The sequence below is a fragment of the Camelus ferus genome, chromosome 10 (assembly GCF_009834535.1).
Source record: "Camelus ferus isolate YT-003-E chromosome 10, BCGSAC_Cfer_1.0, whole genome shotgun sequence".
Taxonomy (NCBI): Eukaryota; Metazoa; Chordata; class Mammalia; order Artiodactyla; family Camelidae; genus Camelus; species Camelus ferus.
The window spans coordinates 9,139,786-9,164,763 of record NC_045705.1 but is presented as its reverse complement, the minus strand read 5'-3'; the positions used below and the strand labels follow the sequence as shown (position 1 = coordinate 9,164,763).

Below are 24,978 nucleotides of genomic sequence, written 5' to 3'. Positions count from 1 at the left end.
TTACATTAGCAACCGAATATTTGCCACTACCACAGATACTTAAAAACAGACTCTCATTTGCGTTTGGTTTTAAAAGCCCAGCTTCCTTTTAGGTTCTCTGTGAAGCCTCTGTGTGACCTGCTCTATCACTCATTCATAGCAATTTACTGAACACCATCAATGTGCCAGGCACTCTACCAGCCTGCCCCAGTCCAGCGCAAGACACCAACTAATATATGGACAAATTATTAAAATAAAATAGGGTAATAAGTTTTATTAGCATTACCCTGTAAGGTACTGTACATCAGAGGAAACTTCATACCGTGAACACAAAAAGAAATTTACTAAAGAACACATGGATTTCTCATACTGCCCAAGATGGGATAAGCCACAACAGCCTACTTTCTTCTATAATTACAAAATATCAAGCTTTGGATAAAATACAGAAAGCAACTCCCAGAGCACTCTTGAAAATTAAACTATATTGACTGAACGGTTGAATAGGGGGGTCAAAACTTGAAGAACGAACAATATGATGATGAGTTTCCTACCAATGTTTACAGCAGCACTATTTACAATAGCCAAGACATGGAAGCAGCCTAAATGTTCATCGACAGATGACTGGGTAAAAAAGTTGTGGAATACACACACACACACAGACACACACACACACACACACACACACACAAAATGGAATACTACTTGGCCATAAAAAATAAAATAATGCCATTTGTAGCAACATGGATAGACCTGGATATCGTAATTGTAAGAACTAAGCCAGAAAGAGAAAGAAAAATACCATATGATACCACTCATATGTGGAATATAAAAATGAGACAAATGAATTTATTTACAAAACAGAAAGAGACTCACAGACAGAAAAAAGAAAAAAACTAGGGAAAGATTGAAGGGTGGAGGGATAAAGTGGGAGTTCGGGATTTGCAGATGACTAACTACAATACATAAAACAGATAAACAGCAAGGTCCTAACGCATAGCACGGGGAACTATATTCAGTATCTTATAATAGTCTATAATGAAAAAGAATATGAAAAGGAATATATATACATACACATGTATAACTGAATCACTAGGCTTCACACAAGAAATTAATACAACATTGTAAACCGACTACACTTCAATTAAATAAATCAGTAAATATGATGATGAGTTTCCTGATTTTTCTTTCCTCTTTTACCCAAGGCAGTCTGGGTTACAGAACTTTTCAATGGACATGGACAGCAAAAACTCCCAAGAGTTAGTCCTTTTGGCCAGAGAATCAGGAAAGGGAGCCCCAGCAAGCCACACTGTGAAAGTCTCTTTTTCCTGTGTCTTTTGTTTCCTTTTTGTCTCTTGGCCCTGCCCAAAGGCTAGCCCCAATGCAATCAGAGCATCACTGCTCCACCAGTGGTCTCAACGGAGCTGTTACCTAAAACACTAAGAAAAAACGATTCCAGGGGAATCCAGAAATGGGCCTCTTGTGGTTCCATTTTTCTCTTTTCTCTGGGTGCTTCATCTGGAGTGGCCCCAGGTGAGAAGAACTGCATTACAGCCTGGGGTGTGGGGCACTAAAAATAAGAAAAACTGGTAATTGTGGCCAGAGGAAACAGGAAAAGGTGTGTTAGTCACAGTATCCCCTCATTAGCCTTTTAATGTCTGCAAGAGTTTTGATGGTCATTCCAAATTATCTTACCCTCTATTCTATTCTGTTTTGGGTTTTCCTATTGACCAATCTTTGAGTTCACTAATTCTGTCCTGTGCTGTGTCAAATCTCTTAGTAAACATATTCTATGGGTAATTAATTTCAGCTATTTTTAGTCTAGAATGTATTCTTTTCTTATGGATTGAAATTTTCTGGTGAAACTCATCTTTTCATCCATTTTGTCCATTTTCCTCTATTTTCTTTAACGTATTAATCTGTTAAAGTCCTTGCCTCCCATCACCAATATTTTGATCATTCATGAATATGTTCCTATTATTTGTTTTTGTTTTTGGTTATCAGTCACTCTTTTCTTGCCTCTTACTACTACCACTACTAGATAATATCTTCCACCAGTGAGGGTTTCCACCTTTCTTTTGTTAGGCAGATAAAGTGAGAGTGATTATCTCATTGTAATCAAGAGATTGAGCTGGGTTGGGGATGGGTTGCATTTTAAATAAAACTCAGGCCACCTCTGCTTAGAATCTGTGACTCCACGTGTTACTTCTGGGGTTTTAATTTAGCCAGACCTCTGCTTCCTCTGCTGACTGACCTCTGTGACGTTGGTGCTGAAAGATGGAGGGGGTGGGAGTGGGGAGGGAGTTCAGTTCTTCCTTTTGGAAGAGCTGAGCTCTGTGAACCCTCAAAATCTGACAAATATTTTTTGCTTAGAGGGAAGCAGGGCTTATTCTCATATGTATCTGAGTCTGCAGAAGACTTACATTTTTTTACACTTAGATCTTCAATCCATTTGGAATTTATTTTTATTTAGGGTGTGATATAAGGATACACAATTGGGTTATTTTCCATATGTGCCAGATTGTGGCCCCGCTCCTCCCTTTATCCACACCCCATTCCATGTAACTGCAGTTTCTGCAACTAAAACATCTGGATGTAACCCCTCTCCCACCCCTGACTTTTGTGGTTGGGATTTGTGGATTTTAGACATGTGATGTAGGCAAGGCTCAGCTCTTGAACCTCTGCCATCTCCATGAAAACAACATCCCCTAAGCAGCCTGCTAGTACAACAAGCATAAGAGACACACAGCACAGAGTCCTCTGAATGACCTGTAGGCCTATAACTTGAAGTAGAACCAACCAGATGAGCCCAGCCTAGACCAGCTGGCCATCAGGTTAAGCCCAGCTGAGACAGCAGATGCCCCAGCAGAACTGCAGAAGTACAAGCACCTTATAAGGACTAAATAAGGAATACATTCAAAACACTTAGCACAGTGACTGGCACAAATAGAACCCACAGTAAATACTAATCAAATGTTGAAATAAAGTATTAAAAATTTTTACAAATTTATGCGTAAAGTACAGTAATTCTCAAACATAATTGTCCAACAGAATCACAGCTAAGCTTGCCAAAAATAGGTTCCCTCTTGAAAATTCACACTCCCAGGACACACTACACATATTCAGTAGAAACCAACACAAGGGCAACCGTATTTTCTTAAATACATTTAAAAAGTAGTTCAAAAATTTAAATGTATCTTGGTCAGCACAAAACTTGGAAAGACTCATGATAAATGATATACATACTACCTTAAATTAAGTAGAGTTTTGTCAAATAAAGGAATCCATCTTCCCCTGTAGAATTATTATAAAAATATTTTCGTGGGGACTCAACTGAAGTTATACCACTGTCTCTTGATCTTGTAAATATCACTTATTCTCAGCCACTGAGGCATGAAATAAACTTTACGTGCACATTACCTGCTAGTAATTTATTGATATTGTGCTTGCTGAGAGAGTCGCCGTCATGCAGTTTACAACTAACGGCAAAACAGATAATAAACTATTCACTATAATTTTAAGTAGCGTTAAGCACAACTGTTTTCCTCAAACTATGCCCTCATTTCATAACTCTTCAGACACGCTGTTTCTACTCTAGGTTTAAGCCCTCAAATCTCAGCATTCTCAGAGGGCTTCTCGTTGCTAAGGTCATTTCCTTCTCCCTACCTCTCCTCGGCTCTCTTCATCCTTCCTCCATCACTTTTAAACACGTAACACCTTAAAACGTAGAACGCCAGGTACCTACCTCCTCCCGCTCTCTGCACCTGGGCCCCCTCTCTCCCACTTCCGGCCACGCCTCTTACAGACCCGGAAGCTTTTCCCAACGCCGCAGTAGGATTTACCGGAAGTGCTCGGCCGGAAGTGCGAGGCTTAGTCGCCTGCCAGTTTCCTTCCGCGAGATTCCGAGCTGGGGTGGGCGGAGGGTCCTGCAGCGCATTCTGGGAAAACCGCAGCGCTCTAGTCTTTGTTTTCGGCTCTAAAGCTGCGTTTGGTTTCCTGAGGGTCCTCCAAGGCTGCAGTTCCCTGGTTCCCGGCTCCCTGCGGAGGCGCCCCTGCTTCCTCCCTCAATTTTTGGCTGGCGCGGGGGCCCTGCAGACGCCGCCAGCATGTCCGGGGTGCGCGCTGTGCGGATCAGCATCGAGTCGGCCTGCGAGAAGCAGGTCCAGGAGGTGGGCCTGGATGGCACCGAGACGTACCTGCAGCCGCTGTCCATGTCGCAGAATCTGGCGCGTCTGGCCCAGCGGATCGACTTCAGCCAGGGTTCGGGCTCCGAGGAGGAGGAGGCGGCGGGGGCCGACGGCGACGCGCAGGACTGGGCGGGCGCCGGGTCCAGCGCGGACCAGGACGACGAGGAAGGTAAGGCCCGTGTCTGTTCCTCGAGTCCGCAGGGCCCGTCTGGGGGTCCCGGTTCCCGCCCAGGTAGTGTCACTGCCTCTCCTGTGCCAGGTGAGATGCTGTGCGTGGGAGTATTTTGAAAGCAGTCGTGCTCATCATCTTTTTTTTAATAGCTGGGCACTTTTAAAAATAGCTCGGCACTACTTGACTCTTAATACTCCTTATTCTTCTGCATATTTCTTCGAGTGGGAGCACTTGAGAGACACTGTCACTGATGAATTGTTTTAAGTTTTTAATAGAGCGCCTGCAGTATGGCACGCTCTGGTTAAGAGCCCTGTACTTCATATCTCGGCTCTGTCTTATATTAGCTGTGTGACCTCGGACGATTTACTTTGTTTCCCTGTGCAAGCAAGGTGGGTGATAATAGTAACACCTACTGAAAAGACATTTGTATTGACTGGAGTATGTGATAAGATCTAAGAGGGAGGCAGGGACCAAATCATGAAGTGCCAGCAGGCCAGGATAAGCATTTGGCTATTATTAGAAGGACAACTGAAAGCTTTTGAAGGATTTTAAGTAGACAGATGATTTTGTTTGCAAACCATTACTCTGGGTGCTATATATAGTAGGGATTATAGGGAATACGAAACTAGTTAGAGAACTATGGGAAAAGTATGAGTGGTTTTGGATTTTCATTGACAAGAATAAAAAATATTAACAATTCTTGATTTACTTACGTGCAAAAACCCCGTGGAAATGGAAATTTAAAGGGTTTCAAGCCAGTGGTGTTGGGACAATTAAGGACCCATTTGGGAATAAAAGGTAAATACTACCTCATACCTCACACAGAAATATTTCTACAAAGATTGAAATGCACATGGAGAGAATAAAACAAAATATTGAAAAGAAATTATAATCACATAACTTCGGGAGTAGGAGAGACTTTCTTAAGCAAGCTAGGAAACAGAAGTTAGAAAGGAAAAGATAGGTATATTAATTACATAAAATTTAAAAATAATAATGGGAAAAGATGCCATAAACAAAGTAAAAAGATAAATGACATACTGGGAAAAGTATATGCAAAACATATGACACACAGTGGTTGATAGCCCTGATATTCAAAGAGTTCATTCAAACTGAAAAGAAAAAGAGAACTCATTGGAAAACCAGGGCAGAGATACATAAACAGCTCACAGGGGAAAGACTTCAGATCTCTTTGGTAGGGGGATGAAAATGAAATCATCATTAGGATACTGTTTTCATGAGTAAGATTGGTAGAAATTTCAGAGATTGTTCATTTCCAGTGTTGGGAGGGTGAATTGGTAGAACCTTTCTGGAAGACAGTTTGCAGTTTAGTATGTGTCAAAATCTTTAAATATGCATCTCTTTTGGACCGCTGATACCACGTCTCAAAATTTAACCTACAGAAAAAGTTGACCTATACACAGATTTGTGTTAAAGATGTTAACCACTACTAGCATTGTTGGAACCATACATGTCCATTAAACAGAAATGGTTAACCTTACTGTACATCTATGCACCAGAATATCATTCAGTGTGAAGAGAATGAAGTAGATCCGTATGTTCTGACATGGAAGTGTCTCTAGGACAGACTGAGTTGGAGGGTGGAAAGCAAGTTATTGGAAAATGGGGATATGTATATGTAAATGCATAGAAAAACATTTGGATGGGTACGCCGCAATGGTTAATAGTAATTGCCTGTCAGGAGGAGAGAGAATCAGGGGAGGGGTATAAAGGAAAACTTTCACTTTTTACTCTGTAACTCTGTTATAGTTTGAACTCTGTATAGTGAGTGTTTATTCATGAAATTTAATTTTTTAAAATGATTACGAAGTTAGAAGATATATTACTAGTGTTTAATATCTGAATGCTACCATTATAGGTTATTTTTATTTTTTTGTCTTTGTGTATTGGAAATTCTCCACAGTTACTTATTTAGGTTTTATGAGACTGATGCGCTGCCTGCTGCGCCAAGAGGGCAGATTATTTAGGTTTTAAAAGCTGGAAGAAAGTTACTAAGAAGGCTTGTATAAATTTAAAAAGATGTTAGAATGTCTACCTATCATGTTGTAATGTTAGATTTAACTTTGGAACTCATATATCATATTTAATTTGCTATGTATGAATTCTGGCTTAAATGTTAAAGATTCAAGAAAGGGTAGAGAGAATGGGATAATAGAGGGAACAATTTGAAATAGAATTCATTATTTCTTCTTTTAGTGCTTTTAAACCTCTACATGAGCTTTCTGTCTTCTATTCAGTGTAACTAATACCTGTGTATTTCTTTTTTTCTTTCTCCTTTTAGGGTTGGTGAAATTTCAGCCTTCCCTTTGGCCTTGGGATTCAGTGAGGAACAATTTAAGAAGTGCCCTGACAGAGATGTGTGTTCTCTATGATGTTCTCAGCATTGTCAGGGACAAAAAATTTATGACTCTCGATCCCGTCTCTCAGGATGCACTTCCTCCAAAACAGGTATCTGTGGGCTCTCATTGAATAATGGTGCCATTTGATTAGGTCCCAGGACCATCTTTTAGGCTGTGTGCCTGTTGTTCCTTTTTCCTTCCAGGCAAAATTAAGTACAGATGAAGATTTAAAGGCAGACTAGTTCAAAACAAAGGCACAAAACTGCATCTCTTTTATCTATTATTTTATTAGTATACCTGTGACCCTCAAAGAGTTACATTTCTTTCATAATGTAGTACTTTAAAGGTTCCCAAGTCTTAATAAATTTCTTACAGCCTGGATCCTTGGTCTGTAATATGTACCTTTTACCAAAAGTACAATGGTAAAAGGGCTTTGGAGTCAAGACCTGGGTTCAAATCCTAACTCTGCCCTCACTAGCACTGTGACCCTGAACAAGTTATTTCTCTCTCTCAGTCTCAGTCTTCTCCCTCCAACCCCCATACCACTTTTTAGGGCCTGGTTAGCAAAGTTAGAATGGCCAGATGGTGGAGGAGGATATTTAAAGGTAGGTAGAGTTGTTGAGATTGAGGAAATGTATTCAGTTTTGAACATTGGAAAATGAAAGGGAGGCAGCAGAAGGATGACTTGGTGATGGAGAGTCTGAAATCGGGGAGGCCACTAAGTTGGTGCTTAAGGAAAACTAGCACAGACCATGACCTAGTTGGTGGCATGGAGAGGAGGCAGCGGTTGTAAGAACCCATTTGTAAATAAAGTTAATGGAATATAATTATTAACATGGTGAAAGCTTCTGAATCCAGAAACATTGTGTGGAAGACTTAAGAGATCATTCAGTCTGCTTCCTTCATTTTACAGTGAGAAAGCTGAGGTCCAGAGAGATCTGGGATGTGCTCAGATTGGAGTAAAGCCAGTGGTTAGAGAGCCAAAACGTGACCTCCAGCCCCTCACTCGTAGACCACCGCCTTCCCCGCCATTCTGTGCCTCTTCCAAACAGTCTTCGGGAGTTTCTTGAATTCTCCAGGAATTCAGAATTAGGTTCCCTAATATGGTCAAAAGATTATTGTGACACTTCTTATGAAACTTTATTATTTTGACTCTTATACAGCCAGAAAACATTTTATTAAACTTGACTTTTTGGAAGTATGTCTACACAAATTGGTAGTGATTATGGATATTTATGTATGTATATATAATACATAGATTTTGATTTCTCATCAGTTTTCCAAAAATCAGCATTCAGTGAAGTACATTATTATTAATGCTGCATAACTTCAGACTTAATTCGAAAGGCGCTTTAGTGGCTTGCTGTAATACAAGATAATTTTATGGCTATACTCATTGGAGACATTTCTTTATTTATTAAATCAAATATTATGTGCCAGGTATTGTTCTTGGGTCTGTGGATATAGTGGTTTCCACTGTTACATAGGTGACATTCAAGCAGAGATTATAGACCTTAATCAGAAGTGTAATGAGTGCCTGGAAAGGCTGTGCATGTGGGTGGGGTGGAGAGCGGGATACATAGAGGAATGGCAGGAGAGAGAGGGCACCTGACCCAGGCTGGGCGGGGTTGATGCCATGTTGGTTCCGAGTTATAGGTCTTTTGGTTTATTACAAGCCTTTATTTGAGTTGACCAAAGACATAAGTTAAGGTTACTATTTTTTAAAAAATCATTGTTATATGTGCTTTCCCCCTTCTCTTTGCTTTCCTTTAATTTGTACATTTTGTCTTGAGTAGGTATTTTGAGAAAATGTATCATTTTGAAATCATTTAAAAATAATACAGAACTGCACTTGGGGATTGTTTTTGTAGAATCCTCAGACGTTGCAGTTGATATCTAAAAAGAAGTCACTTGCTGGAGCAGCACAAATCCTATTGAAGGGGGCAGAAAGACTGACTAAGTCAGTTACTGAAAACCAAGAAAACAAGCTACAGAGAGACTTCAACTCTGAGCTTTTGAGACTCAGGCAACACTGGAAGCTTCGGAAAGTTGGAGATAAGATTCTTGGAGATCTGAGCTATAGAAGTGCAGGTATAGATAATTGTTAGAAAAAAATTCTGCTTTTTAACTATTGTCAAAAACTATAAAGGGTTGCTTGTAATGTTATATATTCTTCTATAATAGTTGTTTCTCAATTATGCTACATTTTGAAGCTTTATTTTCTGTATACGTAAGTCTGAAAAAGTTAAAATTACACTTATAATAACCTTTTTATAAATAGTTTATATTTAATTTGAAAACATGTTAGGTATGCCTAACAAAGTTCAGAGACAGGGTTTATGTGCTAACACACCTTGAACCATAATTAACATTTTAGTTAGGAACAAGGAGGTATTACTAGACTCCTAAATCAGGCGCTTACCCATAGTCCTTAAAAACTGGGCATAAAAGGAGAAAAGAAACATTTCTATTCTTCCTTATTCTGTTACATTTCTATTCTTCCTTATTCTGTTTTTCTCCCTGAGTCTGCTAAGCCGTTGTCACGCCTTGGGTGAAGAGAGAGGATGGTGAGAACACTTCACCCTGCTTTTTTCCCCCTTCAACTGAGGCTGCAGCGCTTGGTTAGGAATATCCTTCGTTGGAGGATACCAGAGTTTGATATCTTGAATTCACATCTTTTGGTATAAATTCTTTGTTGTCGAGCTGTAATATGTAATAGTAGGTTTCCTGAGATAATTATGGTAGTCTTTAAGCTGCTGAAGTGTATTGAGAGGAGCTAGACAGCAAAAGTTCATAAGATTCACAGCTCAATGGGGTAAGAACTTTGAATGTCAAGGGATTAAAAAAAGCAAGGCACGCTGGCTGTGATCACAGGGATAACGATAGTACTGAGTGATATTTTTAAAGGATTCATTTGCCAGAGCAAGCCATCGTTACCCTAAAATTAAGGGAAGATAGGTTGAAGTGGTTAAGTCAAATACTAGAGGACCTCCGTGCCTCAGCACTGATGGGAGCTGGAAAGTTTTGAGTTCTGAAGGTCATGTTTCATCACAAAGATGAATGAAGATGACAAGACGTTTTTACATTTTAATAGGTAGTCTGTAGAAGCAGTACTTTCTGGCTCTGGACATTGTGAGTTCTTCCCAACAATTAATTATGTACAAGAACCTCACCCAATTTCTTTCTATGAGACAGTCACCTGTGTTATAAAAGGATTTGATTACATTCTGGTTTTAACTGGAAGAAAATCTTGAACATCTTCCCTTGTTTTAACGTTACATTTAACTATCCATTTCTCAGATAATTCAGCAGCCCAGCACCACTTCCCCAAACGTCTGCCATACACAGGAAGACCTCACATGAAAGTAGGAATTGGTTGAAAAAGAGAGTGGTGTATACAGTGTCCTTTTGTCCTTCTGTTTTTGAATTCAGAACCCTTCAGTTGCAACCTTATTACAGAGACTGAGCTCCAGAATGTTTAATCTCCAAAGATTTTATCTGTGGAAGTATGTTCTAGAATTATATTAATTTTGTCAAAAGTCCATTGGAATAAAATAGTTTGGATGGACAGTGGAGTTTGTACTATAATGATGCCATTAGACTAAAGTGTATTTTTTTTAAAGTTAAATAACTCTTTTCTCTTGCTTCCTTTCTTCCTTTTGCTTACCACGCCTCTCCCTTGCCCTGAAACACACGTTTTTGGTGGGAACTTAATTAATGCCTCAGTGATGTGTATGTGAAGTGTTATTATATACTTCATAATTTGTGTTAAATTGTGTTAACAGTTTTTGACTTTCCTATTTGTAACACCCCATTAGGATCCCTGTTTCCCCATCATGGTACATTTGAAGTAATAAAGAATACAGATATTGACCTGGATAAGAAGATACCTGAAGATTACTGTCCCCTTGATGTCCAAATTCCTAGTGATTTAGAAGGGTCTGCATATATCAAGGTATTTGTCAAAGTATTTTTCAAATAATTTCTTATTAATAGCCTAGAGGCTAATTTGCTAACTTTTTGTTTTTGTTTTTGTATTACTATTGTCACATAGGTTTCGATTCAAAAACAGGCTCCAGACATAGGTGATCTGGGCACAGTTAACCTTTTCAAACGACCTTTGCCTAAATCCAAACCAGGTACAGTTATGTTCTGTCCTCTAACTTCTGGTCTTATCTGAGCTTACATTTACACATAAACTGAATACAGGAAAAATAGGTACTTTGAAGTAAGAGCAATTGGAAATGTATTTATAACTTGTTAATTAACTATTAGTGAATAGCTGTGCAATATTTTTTTAAAGATTGAACTTATTTACCAGTTTTCTCTGTGTGAAAGAAGTAAAAATCTTTATATTTTGGAAAGGATGTGCTGTAATATGATGTTTCCTGAACTTCTGTCGTGGGTATTCAGATCATCATTTAAGCTAGTTGATGCCTGATATAATTGGATAATTAATCTGTACATACATCCCCTGTCTTTCAGGTTCCCCACACTGGCAGACGAAATTAGAAGCAGCACAAAATGTTCTATTATGTAAAGAAATTTTTGCACAGCTCTCTCGGGAAGCTGTTCAAATTAAATCACAGATCCCTCACATTGTGGTGAAAAACCAGATTATCTCTCAGCCCTTTCCAAGTAAGAGCAGCCTGCCCTTTTGAGATTTGTAGTTAAGACTTTGTGGGTTGGGATCGGGACAAAAAGGGTAGCTATGGGGTGTGTTGAAGCAACAGTAAGAGCAAAGAGGTGGGACGCTGTCCTCTGTACAGTGAAGCGGGCAGCGCAGCCTGCACTGCTGACTCTGCTCTGTGTCCTCAGGAGGGTCACTACTGGGCTTTAAACAATAAATGTGAAAAACTTGCACTAGCAAGGCTATTACTCAGTAACAGTTGCTCTGAGGTATCCATGCTAACACCATTTGTGGAAGATTTTTTCAGGGATCCTGTCTTACTGTCTAAATGAGATGTCAATTAGAAAATGCTTAATTTTTTTAATTTTAATTTTTTTATTGAGGTTTAGTTGATGTATAATATCACAGAAGTTTCAGGTGTACAACATAGTGATTCACAATTTTTACAGGTTATATTCCATTTATAGTTTTTCTCAAATATTGGCTGTATGCCCTATGTTGTACAGTATGTCCTTGTAGTTTTTTTGTTTTATACATAGTAGTTTGTATCTCTTAATCCTCTACCCCCATTTTGCCCCTCCCCCTTCCCTCTCCTCACTAGTTAGCCATAGTTTGTTCTCTATATCTGTGAGTGTGTTTCTTTTTTGTTATATTCACTGGTTTGTTGTATTTTTTATATTCCACATGTAAGTGATATGATACAGTGTTTGTCTTTCTCTGTCTGACTTTTTCACTTAACATAGTACTATGGCCATCCGTGTTGTTGCAGATGGCAAGATTTTATTCTTTTTATGGTTGAGTAGTATTCCACTGTATATATGTACACCACATCTTTATCTGTTCATCTGTTGATGGACACTTAGGTTGCTTCCACATTTTGGCAGTTGTAAATAATGCTGCTGTGAACATCAGGGTGCATGCATCTTTTCTAATTAATGTTTTTGTTTAGAAAATGCTGAATTTATTAAATAGCCATAATTCTAAATTTGTGGAATTGGATTTTAACTATATTATTCAAAGGCAGTCAGACTTATTACCCTAGAGATCAATTTGTAATTAGCTACACTTGTATTTTTACATAAATTCTGAGTATATTCTTGGGTCTTGTCAAGGGACTGGGTTTTAGGACTGAAAAATTTCGTCCTGATTTTTATGGGAGCAGGGAAGAACATCTGTCTTCTGGTCAGTAAGACCAGATATTAACTTAGTGTTTTGTTTTATTTTTAATTTAAAAGCAAGAAGAAACAAATTAGTTAATATATATAGCTTCTGTTCATTTGTCTTTAGGCACAGCTCAGGGTCAGCAGTGACACTGTAGGTCAACAGATTTGAATTGTTAAGTATGTGGTAGTTTATTGTATTCATGAGTAGTCATTTTGGTCCTCTTCAAGTTCAGGATGTGTCTTTTGAGCATGGGCTGTGATTGGACTTTATGCAGACAGTTTGTGCCTTTCCATATTTTAGGTTGTTTATATCTGTCCTACTTATTTTTATAAACAGGCTTGCAGTTATCTATTTCTTTGTGCCATTCCTCAAATGATAAGAAATCCCAAAAATCTGCTACTGAGAAGCAAAGTCCAGAGGACCATCTTTATGTCCTAGAGCATAATTTGCATCTACTCATTAGAGAGGTAATGAAACAAATGTTTTTCCTTGCATTGTGATAAGCGTATCCAGGGCAGTGAATGTGTACACGCTCCCCTCGGCTGAGTCCTCATTTTTCATACGGCAGTGACATTCGCTATCTGTGATGTGAAAGGTCCTTGCTGTAGGCTCAGGGATGATCAGAATATGGTCCTGCTCCCAAGCATGGCTGCTAACGGTAGTAGGAATACACCACAGGTGTTACAGAGAGGTGTCAGAAACGCATGCTAAAAGATGATTCTGATTGGGTGGCTAGTTGAGTTATTTGGGGACATACTCTACTTATACACTGGTCATCTGGAACTGTATTTCCAGAGTGCTGGTTCACAGGTTAGGCTACTTTCAGAAGAGTCCTCCAAGAATCTTTTAATAGATCCCCTGCCTCACCCCAAAAGTTCTGTTCTTTGTGATGGTGAAAGAATCAGCATTTTTTTATGTTCCTCAGGTGGTTCTGATCGGTAGCCAAGTTTGGGAACCTCTAATCTAGGGTATGGTGGAGTGACTGTCTACTGTTGGCATGTGTTCTGTCGATGGGACTTACTGAAGAATATTTGTTTTTATAGTTTAAAACTTTTAAAATAAAAACCACAGCTTGAGAGGGACCCTTCTCTTTGCAAACTGAAATTAAGCATTGACTAAATGTTAACATTTATCTGTGTGCCAAGACTGCCTTTATAAGTGGTTCACATCCATTGCTTTCATGTTTCCAAAATGTGAGCTGTGCTTTGATTGAACATTGTGCAGTACTTAATATGTGGGTGTTGGTTGTTTAAAATGGCTATTCTCGTTAACAGTTTCACAAACAGACCCTGAGTTCCATCACGATGCCTCATCCAGCAAGTGCACCTTTCGGCCACAAGAGAATGAGACTTTCAGGTCCTCAAGCTTTTGATAAAAATGAAATTAATTCAATACAATCAAGTGAAGGGCTTCTGGAAAAAATAATTAAACAAGCAAAGCATATATTTCTGAGGAGTAGGTAAGGATGAACAAAGTTTTTCTTTGAAATTGCAGTCCTTTTTCCTCTATCAGTTACCTGATGTATGTTATTTTTGACATGTTTTAATTTTTTTTTTTTTTTCATGGAGAGGGAGGTGGCTACAGTATAAGAGTTTATGGTCATAGGTGGTCCTGTAAAGTTTGGGGAAGACAGATCCATTGCCCATGTAATATAATACATCATTTTTAACACTGGCCCCAGAATTTTGGAAGGTGAGTGTCTAGGAATGTGTCTTAGAACACCATACTTCAGCCCACCCAGGAGATACTCATTCCTAAACTGATTTAAACTTTTTACAGCTTTCTATATTTTTTGGTTGTTGCACATTTTAGGACTTTGGAAGGCACTTTTCCATATGTTGACTTATAAATCCCTATTCTCTGGGGCAGATCCTGTTAACCTGTTTTTACTGATGAGAAGATTGAAGCTTAGAAAAGTTGTGCAACTCACTGGAAATTACACAGCTAAAAATCAGGATTTATAAGCAGCAAAGCTTTAAAAATATTCCCATTTATCCCCCTTGGTATAGAAATAATGTTCAAAATATATCAACCCATCTGTTTACTGCTATACACAGGGAGACTTACTATTAATATAGTCATGTATCTTGAAACACATTTGACCATTGAACAACACAGAGATTAGGGGTGCTGACCCTCTGCACAGTCAAAAATCCAGGCATAACTTATAGTTGGCCTCTGTGCAGGCAGTTCCTCCTTATCTGAAATGGATTCAACCAACCACAGATTCTTAGTACTGTAGTATGTATTCAGCGAAAGAAATCCTTGTGTAAGCGTAACCATGCAGTTCAGGCCTGTCATTCGTGGGTCAGCTGGGTATGTGTCAGGGCATGTGTATCTCTTCTTTTACAAACAAATCTGGTATAAAATTTTATACACTGCCTTCAAAGATATTTTAATAGCTTTGTAATATCCCATTATGTGACTATTCTATTTCTTTTACCAATTTTCAATTGCTAAATATTTTTAAATTTCCAGTTTGTTGGTAGATGTAGTCCTGAGAAGAACACTCATGCACATATTTGTCTGCTGTAGAAATTTTTGAATCACTGCTAGGGAAACAAATCACAGAAGAGAAAATTAAGACTGGATTGAGAAGGGGGAGGGTATAGCTCAAGTGGTAGAGTGGGTGCTAAGCATGCATAAGGTCCCGGGTTCAATCCCCCGTACCTCCTCTAAAAATAAATAATTACCTACCCCCCCCCCAAAAAAGACTGGATTGAAAGAAACCAGTACTAGAGCAGAAGCAGGATAAAAGAGCAGAGCCCAAGCCCATTGATGTAAAAGCCCCTTGTCCGTAAATGGCTGTTCTCATTTCCTCCCGGCTTTTCCTTCTCTTTCTGATAAAGTGCTAGAATCAGATATTAAAAACAAAATTTCCAGAAGTTTGGTTAACTTACATAACTTATGCTTTGGTTCTAGGCAGGGGCTGTTGATTAGTGTGTATAAAATATAAAGGAGAGATTATTGGCTCTCGAGTTAGGCTTTCAGCTTTTGTGCCCCAAACAGTTGTTGTAACTTTACGCAAGTTATGCAGCATTGCTAAACTGCTTTTTTACCTGCTGAAAAGTGGAGATAACAGTAGTATCTATTATTGTGTGAGTAAGGTTAAATGATGTAATTCATGAAAGCACTAATTGCAGTATTTGGTATAAAATTAGCACTTGATGAATCTTAGTTCTCACTTACGTGTTTACTTTTGGAGTATAGGTTTTAATTATGCAATAAGTCTCTCTAGCTTCTCTTGAAAATGATTATAATTCCATGACAGTAATGGGTCTCAGGTGTGGTTATGTCCCAAGTCATTTGTTACCAGGGATCAAGAACTGATGCTAGTTATGAATAATTTATATTTATAGAGCTGAGGTTAGTACCCTAGAAGTACCCTTCTCACTTGTGTTCTGGTAAGATTTTTCGAGTAGGGGAAAACAAATGGAGTTAAAAGGAAATAAACTTCTCATGAGAATGTATCGTGATGCGAAGCTGAGGAACAGTACATCAGAGCGGCATCTCACCTTCCTTTAAAATCTTTGCTTTTCAAATGGTGGTATTTTCGAAAAGTATTCATCTGGTTTTCAAATATCCATAAAATTGATAAGTGATTTATAATCTTGTTATTTTACAAGGTGACTTTATAAAAGTTTTAACTTTTTTTCTTTAAAAGAGCTGCTGCAACCATTGACAGCTTAGCAAGTCGCATTGAGGATCCTCAGATACAGGCTCATTGGTCAAATATTAATGATGTTTATGAATCTAGTGTGAAAGTTTTAATCACATCACAAGGTTATGAACAAATATGCAAGTAAGTATCAGAAATAAGTTACGTGTTTAATATGTTAAGTTGCTTTTTAGGTACTGATATTGCTGAGTGAGTATATGAAGATTTTGGTTTTTGTTTGCTAGGGTGGCATAGCATTCCAGTAAATTTTATCAACTGTAGAGTGTTTTTTAAAAATGAGAGGTAAGAATGTCTAATATAGTCTCTATTAGGTGAGTGTCACGTAGCTGAGCTCTGGTAAAACCTGGACCCCCAGCGTGGGCAGAAAGCAGCCACGCTCCTGCAGACTCTGGCCACCTCAGTTCTTGCCTGGAGGCTGTGGCCGGCACGAGCATGTGAAGTCAGGAGGGCCGTTTATATAGAGCCTGTGCTTTTCATAGTGTGCCTGAAACAGCCTAAGTTTTGTGTCTCATCCAGCTGTTAATGATGTCTTTGATGACTTTTGTCCCCAGCATCCTGAAAAAAGTTGATGTACACTCATAAATCACAAGTGAATATACAGATGTGTAGTGCTGGTGGTGCCAGTGGTGGGGGGTTGGTGAAGGTGGTCAGAAGGTACAGACTTCCACTTATAAGTTCCAGGGAAGTAATGTACAGCGTGGTAACTACGGTTAATAATGCTCTGTTGTATATTTGAAAGTTGCTAAGAGAGTAGATCTTAAAACTGACTGTACTTCAATTTAAAAAAACAGAAAGAGTAGATCTTAAAAGTTCTCATCACAAGAAAAAGAAAGTGGGTAACCCTGTGAGGTAATGGATGGTAATGAAACTTGTGGTGCTGATCATTTTGTAACATATACAGATATTAAATCATGTTGTACACTTTAAATGAGTACAGTGACATTGTCAATTACATCTCAGTAAAACGGGGAGGAGGAGGGAGAACAAGTTAATACAGTTAGCTAGTGGCCATGAAAGGCATCTTTGGCCTCCGTTTGAGCCTCTTTGAAATGTAACCACTGGAAAGATGGAGCTGAGTCCCCTTCCCCACATCAGTCTGAGAGCCACCAGCAAACCTTTATCAGGGTCTGTGAGGATGTTTTATTTTTCAAACTTCCGTTGCTTTATTTCAGGCAGACCTAGACACAGTGGTCTCGCCAGTGAGCAAAACACATCTGGAAACAAAATCACCCTGAGGAAGAGGGAATGGAGTACATTTATAATGCTGTATTTTAGTATGGAGGTTTTAATTCACTGTTTTTTTTAAAGTGAAAAACAGTAGATGAGCATGATTTAAAGATCAAACGTGGAAGATACAGGAGTATACAATGCAAAGGGAATCAGTCTTGAAACCTCTAGGAAAAGGTGGTGGATTGGATCACTGTCTTCTTCCCCCTCTACCTAAGGAAGTAATGGAGGTGGCTCGGGGGTGTGAGGGACAGAAAGTATGAAATACGTGAAACAAGTTTGGCATTTGTTTTTAACTATTAAGTCTGGGTGATGGGGTCATCGGCTTTCATTATACTACACTGTACTTTTGTTTGTGTTTGAAATTTTCCATAATAAAAAGTTAAAGAGAGTGAGCGCAAATGGGAAGAAAAGCAAAAAATTGATCAGCATTGAATTTTAAATTATTTACATCTAGAACTAAGACCAAACAACTGGGATTACGGTCACAGAACCCAGTGTAAATGTTCTAAACTTCTGTGAGGAGAGGTTGGTGATAATGTAGCCTTGCCAGAACCAGGATGGGACAGGAGGTAGAAGGAAGTGAGGAACGCCCTTCTCCTCATCTTCTGTAGCTTCCGGTCATCTTACGGTATTTAAAGCCGAAGGTAATTCTCTTTCTTAGAACTCTCCAGCTTTCCATTGGTGAACGTTTTAGTTGGATGCCTGCAAAATAATCTGTACAAGTGTATCTATAGAATAAAGTCCTACAAGCATAATTGCTGGGTCAAAAGAAGGGGTCATTTAAAATTTTGATTATTGTTACCAAATTCCTTCTCTGAGTGGTTGCCATAAGTGTGCTGCCATCGATAGTAATATGACCCTCTTCCCTGACACCTTTGTTTAAGAGAATTTAAAAATTTGGTTAGATTTAGAAATCTTTTCCTTTAAGTATCTGAGTTTTATGTTTTTCTTGGAAAGGAATATGTAAACATTAATTCATCAGAGTTACAATTTCATATAGACAGTTGCCAAAATGTTTTTATTCTGAAACGTCTGCTGTAAAACAAAGTTAAAAAAAAAAGTTACTATCAAATGTGGAAAGAGATAATGCTATATTTTCTGCATTTGTTCATCTAGATGATTTGATTTGGGGAGTTTTGTGTTTCTTTGTATATGTCATATGCTGAAAACTTATAAATTGGTTTGGAAAAGTCTTGTGACCTGTATGTATTTTCATTGGCTATGTTTCTTTGTTTGACCTAAGCCAACTTAATAGAGTGTACACATTCTGACTTGTTTGCTGATTATTTCAGGAGGGGTAAAGAGTTAACAAACCTTTTTTCTTTCTGTATGAGAATTTGACCTTGGGTTAACTCTCTAGCTCTAGTACCCTGGTAACTTGGTAAGGAAAGATGCCATGTGTGTTACTAGGAAACACTGTTACCAGCAAAAATCATCCCAAATTGGTAAAATGGAGCTAGACTAGGTGGAATTACATATACCTGATAGTGATGGCTTTGGATTTCCCGCAATCGGATGACTTCTACCACTGGACGGTGTCTCTTGTGGGAACCCCAGAAACCATGCCTGTGAAGCTATTGCAGGAGCATGTGGCTCCCGTGAGGAATGAGGTTTCTAAGTCAGGGCAGATCCCACATAGTCTCAATGTGGATTTTACTTCATAGCAACGAAGGCGTATTGCCACCATGTTGACAGCTGCAGGGACGCCATAGAAGAGGAGCAGCTCCTGCTGGCCACTGGTTCCTCCCCTGTATTGTTCTGAGTGCATTGGTGCTCAGTGTCCTGTGGTGGCTTGGTGGGAGTCCCGATAGTTCCGTTGAACCTAAGAAAACTTTTCCCCATGGGTGTTGGTGTAGGTTTTCACTACTGTTAGATTCTTTTTCTGTGAGGTTAAGGTTTAATGTTTATGGCATTGTACGAGGTAATTTTGAACACTGCTGACCTTCAGTATGTGTGTCTATAAAGGTCCATCCAGCTGCAGTTGAATATTGGAGTTGAGCAGATTCGAGTTGTACACAGAGATGGGAGAGTAATCACACTGTCTCATCAGGAGCAGGAGCTGCAGGATTTCCTTCTGTCTCAGGTAAAGTTGCAGACCACAAGTCTTGAGTCCCTTTCTCTTGTAACCATTGAAAGAACAAAGCAGGTAAGAAATAAAATGATAAAAAGCCATTTTTTTCTGCTATCTAATTTCTAGTGCATATTTTACAACCTACTGGCTAACTGAAAATGTTGATAACTGTCCTAGGTTTGTTTCTACTTAGTTTGTATTTGAGATGAAGGACTGGTTCTGAGACCATCAAACTTTTATTTCTCACGTTTACCAAGATTTACAGTCCCTCCGGGACGACATAAAAGTGGAGAAGTATTAACCCAAGAAAACTAGAGTAAGGAGGATCAGATACAAAATTGTAGTGACCAGTCTCCTTAGTGATAAATGAGATACTTTCACCTTAAGCCCTAAGAACGAGTTAGGGCTTAAGGGACAGGACGGAAAGTGCTGGGTTCTAGTACCAGCTCCACCACAAACTTGCTTTGGGACACTGGACATATTTCTGGACCTTTCTTTCCTCACCTGTAAAGTAGGAACAGTATTTTTCCTGCCTTCCTCGTGGAGTTGTCATAACCCATTGAAATCCTGAGTTCTGGGAGTTACAGGAGAAAGGGTAGGTTTTGAAATGCTAATGAGTTTTTCACGTAAAATATAAATTTGCATTTCACATAAAATTTTAAAATACTGACAGCTCCCCCCCCCCCCAGAAGCAGTAATCTTTTATACTGACTTGTTTGTGTGGTGCCAAGTAAATAAGGTGCATTTGTGAGGTATGGCATCGCAACCCTTTAGGTTGACTGCACCTAAAATGGTTTTGGTTGGCTTAAGCACACACAGAGAAATGTATTGACAGGCTGTTGGGTAGCTTCCAGAATTGAATGGCCATCCAGAGAATAAGGCTTGCAGATGGATTGGGATCAAAGGAAGCTGGATGGTGAGAACCACAGCCAGGGGAATGCCATCCCAACACTTCTGCCTTTGTCAGCCGGTGGCAGGAGGTACTCTGAATTGCACCTGTGTCTCAGGCAGGGTCTTAACAGGAAATTCGGTGGCTCACTTGGGATAATTTCAGGAGGGTCTGTTTACTAAGGATCTATGGATCAGCCTCCCGGGCAGAGCTGGGGGGAGTGTGCACCTGAAGGGGTAAGTGGAGGGCGCTCAGCGTGCCCTGCGGCTGCTGTAGTGCTGCTCCACGCTCTGTCATCCAGGTGGGAGGCTCCCGTTGGCCCAGTTTAGGTTGTGTGCCTGTGTTCCAGCTGCTAGTGGACAGGGAAGCGAGTATCAGGCTATTTTAGCTTCTGCAGTGGAAGGTGGGGTCCTGTTCCTTTCCCCCCGCTAGTCACCCAGAGGAGAGTTCCTCACGCATAGGATGGGGTTCCTGTGCCAGGCAGTGAAAACCCCAACGAGAGTTTACAGTCATGATGTCAAGTGACTGCGAAGTGGGAAGCCATGCTGTTGTCAGTGAAGTCTCCTTGCCATTCACAGATGTCACAGCATCAGGTGCATGCAGTCCAGCAGCTCGCCAAGGTGATGGGCTGGCAGGTGCTGAGCTTCAGTAATCACGTGGGCCTGGGGCCCGTGGAGAGCATTGGAAACGCCTCTGCCATCACCGTGGCCTCCCCGAGCGGCGACTATGCTATTTCAGGTACTTTCTGCTGCTTTGAATGCCAAGAGACCTTTGGGAGTTGGGCCTTCACATTTAGCTTTAATAGTTACATAGACTTAGGAGTAATTTCTCTCTGCTACAGGTGAGTTCATGTCATCATTATGCTGAGCGTTTATCTGCTCATAGCTGTTACTCAGAGCAACAGATTATTACTTCTCTTTCTAGTAATTATAAAAAATGCTTTGCTTGACAACACATTTTTCTAGGAGATTATCTGAAAATTGCCATCAGCATTGTTGCTCCTGCAGTTTAGAACTTTTAATGGAGAAGTGACTTTTTAAAATATGCTGCTGTAAATATTGCAGGAATAATATCTGACCCTAAAGATGGTCAGGAGATGGAACAGAGAGGTGTTTTATGAAGCACCTACTGTGAGTAGGGCACTTTGACGGGCATATACGCATACTACCTAGTTGACAATTGTATTCGGAGTGCTTATGGTTTTAGTGCGATCTTTTCTAATACCTGCTCTAAAGACTTGAGAGAGTGGGTAATTACAAAGTCTTCCCCATAGGATCACAGCTTGTGACTCTGCGGGCGTGGTCATTGCTGGGTCTTTATTGATAGGGATTTCAAAATACCCTTTTCTTTCCTGAATACTAAAGCATTATTAAAATTTGAAGTTTTCACTCAGAGTAATCTTTCCTTCGTTCCCTTCCTGATTTTGAACATTTGCGTTTCATCATATAGTAGGTGTATATTAACCAACTCATTGAATGATTGGGTTAGCAAATGTTTCAGAAAAAAATAAATGATGTTTTGAAAATAAATAGGACATTTGATTTATCTAAGCCAACTTCTCATCTTGCAAACAGTAATTCATGAATAGGTATACCAGCCTCGTATCTAGCAGATTTTTTTTTAGCATATTGATACTGAAAATGCACTTGTAAATAAGACCTTCCAAGTGGATAGACAAACAAGGTTTTGGTAGTCGTGGAAAATGAGGTTAAGTGATCTTTGTTGTTTCTAGCTTGGAAAATGAGTATTGAATATTTTGGTTTTGCTCCACAGTTCGTAATGGCCCTGAAAGTGGCAGCAAGATTATGGTTCAGTTTCCCCGTAACCAGTGTAAAGACCTTCCAAAAAGTGATGTTTTACAAGATAGCAAATGGAATCATCTTCGTGGACCATTCAGAGAAGTTCAGTGGAATAAAATGGAAGGCCGAAACTTTGTTTATAAAATGGAGCTGCTTATGTCTGCACTTAGCCCTTGTCTACTATGATTTTTTTCCAGAGCAATTCCCAGAAACTTTGACTTGAGAAATGTTTGCAGATCAACTATAAGCACAAGGAAGAGAAATCTTCCAAAGGAGTCTTGTTTTTTTAAAGGAATAATTAGCAAACGTTTACCTAGCATTTTGAGACCGTTCACTTTAAAAGTGACAAGTGCTTTGAAATGCACAAGTTTATGTACATTTATAGGGTACACAAGTTTGGAGAGATGTAAAATACTTTTTTTATGCAGTTGATTTGGAATGTTACTAACTTATAGGTTTGAATTTGCTTTTTAAAATATTCCTCTGATGTTGACATCAAATAAAGCATATGGTTAAAAATTCCAGACACTCTGAGCTCTTAACCTAAATGAACTGTGTCTTTAATCAGCTTGTCTCATTCCACTATTTGTTAAAGATTGCTTAAGAATATTTAAACACTCTCAAGACCCAGCCTTCATACAGGAAAGAATTCCCTCACACTGAGGGAAGCAGATCCTTTTCCTGAAGTGTTACAGGGTGCATGCCAGCACGAGGAGCCGGTCCTCCCCTCCCCACCACAGCTGTAAAAGCGAGCTCTTGTACTAGTGAGTTAAGTCCCTTTTCCTCAGCTGTCGTCCTCACGCCCGCCTGGGTCTAGTGCTCTGAGAAGCTCCTTAGAGAGCTCCAGCTGCAGGTGTGGGGGGCAGATTGTACCTCGGGCTGCTCTCCCACCTGAGTGACCTCACTCCCTTACCGCACCCCTGCCCGCGCGCACCTTGCCCTGCTGCTGGCAGTCCCCAGCCTCAGCCAGCAGCCCTGGGTTGCTTCTTCTGTTTAAAGGTTTGCCCTGTCTTATTCCATTAGCTCTCAGCTTTTTCTCAGGGAAAATACTAATGGATAAGTGGAATACATTTTGCAAATAACATGAACTTCTTGGAAATAGTGCCCCAGTCCTAAAAAGTGTCTGAGGAACTTCCCTTCATAAGAGATGTAGGCTTATGGGCCTTTTGCATAAATAATCTCTAGGTAGTAATTTCCTTATGAGTAAGGCTTTCCATTTTTAAAAGATATCCCTTTAATAATTTATAAGATGACTGTGAAGTAATTTTTAAGAAGTTACTTTGTATTTGTATGAAACAAACCTTTAACTTTTTAGAAGACCTTTGTATTCCTCTACCTTTTTTCTTTTAAAAGATAAGTGGAGCTTGTAAGCCATAAAATACCATAATACCTTTGAGTTTTTGTTTGCTTTTTTCCCTCTGATTAAGGTACTGCATCTTTCTATCCATGAAAATTAAAAGACTGGTATGAATCTGCAATTATTTTAAAAATTTCTGGTGCTTCACAAGCTATCATGGCCCTTAACTAATTTTACTAAGCTAACCTCTACACTTCTACTCACATAAGGAGTCTTATGAGGGCTCACACTGTAGTGCAGTGAATCTCAAACATTCTCCAAAGGACTAGTTTTTTTGTTTTTTGTCTTTATAATTTCCATCCATTGCAGATTGATACCTTGGTATAATACAATAAAATAAATTACTAGAAAAAGTTAAAAAGATAAAAATAAAAGCCCCCCATTTATTACAATAGACATAAAGTGGCTATCAAATATAAAAATGTTTGAATGTTTTATTTCTATTTCTGTGATTATCTTGTCATGAAGCAGTGAAGGGACCACACTTTGGGTAGGACTGTTGAGAATGCATGCACAGATATTACCACCTGCTCATTTACACTTCATCTGAGAGGACCAGGCTAACTGAAGACCAACATGATCTTCACACACCTTCCTCTCCCCGTTATCTTAAGTCACTATTTAGAGAATGGTCACTACCTACCTAAGGAATAGTGGAAGGTAAAATAAATGGGGAAATGGCAGGCAGCTCAGTTGAGCACCAGCAACTCTTTTGCCTTGTGTTTATTTACATTTTCCAGCTTAATGTTTCAACCTGAACTACCTGGAGTTGGAAGGATGTCCTATGGTATTTAGGAGAGAGGTTGGAGAAAACCAATTGGATCCCTCACCAAGTTAACAGTTTGGCAAAAGAGCCATTTTTGAATGTTGGCTCTACTACCGCTCAGCCATGTCAGTTTGGCAGGTTACCCTCTCGACCTGTTTCCATGTGTAAAAAACGGGATTGGGGGAGGGTATAGCTCAGTGGTGGAGTGTGGGCATTCATGAGGTCCTGGTTCAATCCCCAGTACCTGCATTAAATAAATAAATAAACCTAGTTATCCATTCCCAAATAGACAGGTAGGTAGGTACGTAGGCAGGTAGATACAATGGGGACAAGGATGCCTCTGCTAACTTTAGGAGTGGTTCAAAGGTCCTGATACAGTTGGTAATGGATGTTAAGTTCTAAAGGGCTGTGCAAATACAAAGCAGAAATATAAGCAACTGTTTTTTTAAAAGTTAAGCCAATTAGAAGTATAGGATGGGAACTGTCCTACACTGTTGGTGGGAATGTAAATCAGTGCAGCTACTATGGAGAACAGTATGAAGGTTCCTTAAAAAGCTAGAAACAGAATTACCATATGATCCAGTAATCCTACTCCTGGGCATGTATCCAGAAAAGATGAAAACTCTTAATTCGAAAAGATACATACACCCCAATGTTCATAGCAGCACCATTTACAATAGCCAAGACATGGAAGCAAC

General features: G+C 39.4%; 1 protein-coding gene across 1 annotated transcript; it reads left to right on the top strand.

Annotated features, from left to right (window-relative positions):
* The first annotated feature begins 3,846 nt into the window (after positions 1–3,846).
* Positions 3,847–22,681, top strand: MED17 (mediator complex subunit 17). Its single transcript, XM_006186499.3, has 12 exons — positions 3,847–4,332; positions 6,638–6,804; positions 8,567–8,786; positions 10,514–10,650; positions 10,750–10,834; positions 11,181–11,333; positions 12,826–12,956; positions 13,764–13,948; positions 16,154–16,291; positions 19,364–19,481; positions 20,937–21,096; positions 22,132–22,681. Exons 1-12 carry the CDS (start codon positions 4,083–4,085, stop codon positions 22,341–22,343), a joined length of 1,956 nt encoding a protein of 651 aa, XP_006186561.1. The 5' UTR covers positions 3,847–4,082; the 3' UTR covers positions 22,344–22,681.
* Positions 22,682–24,978: the final 2,297 nt, after the last annotated feature.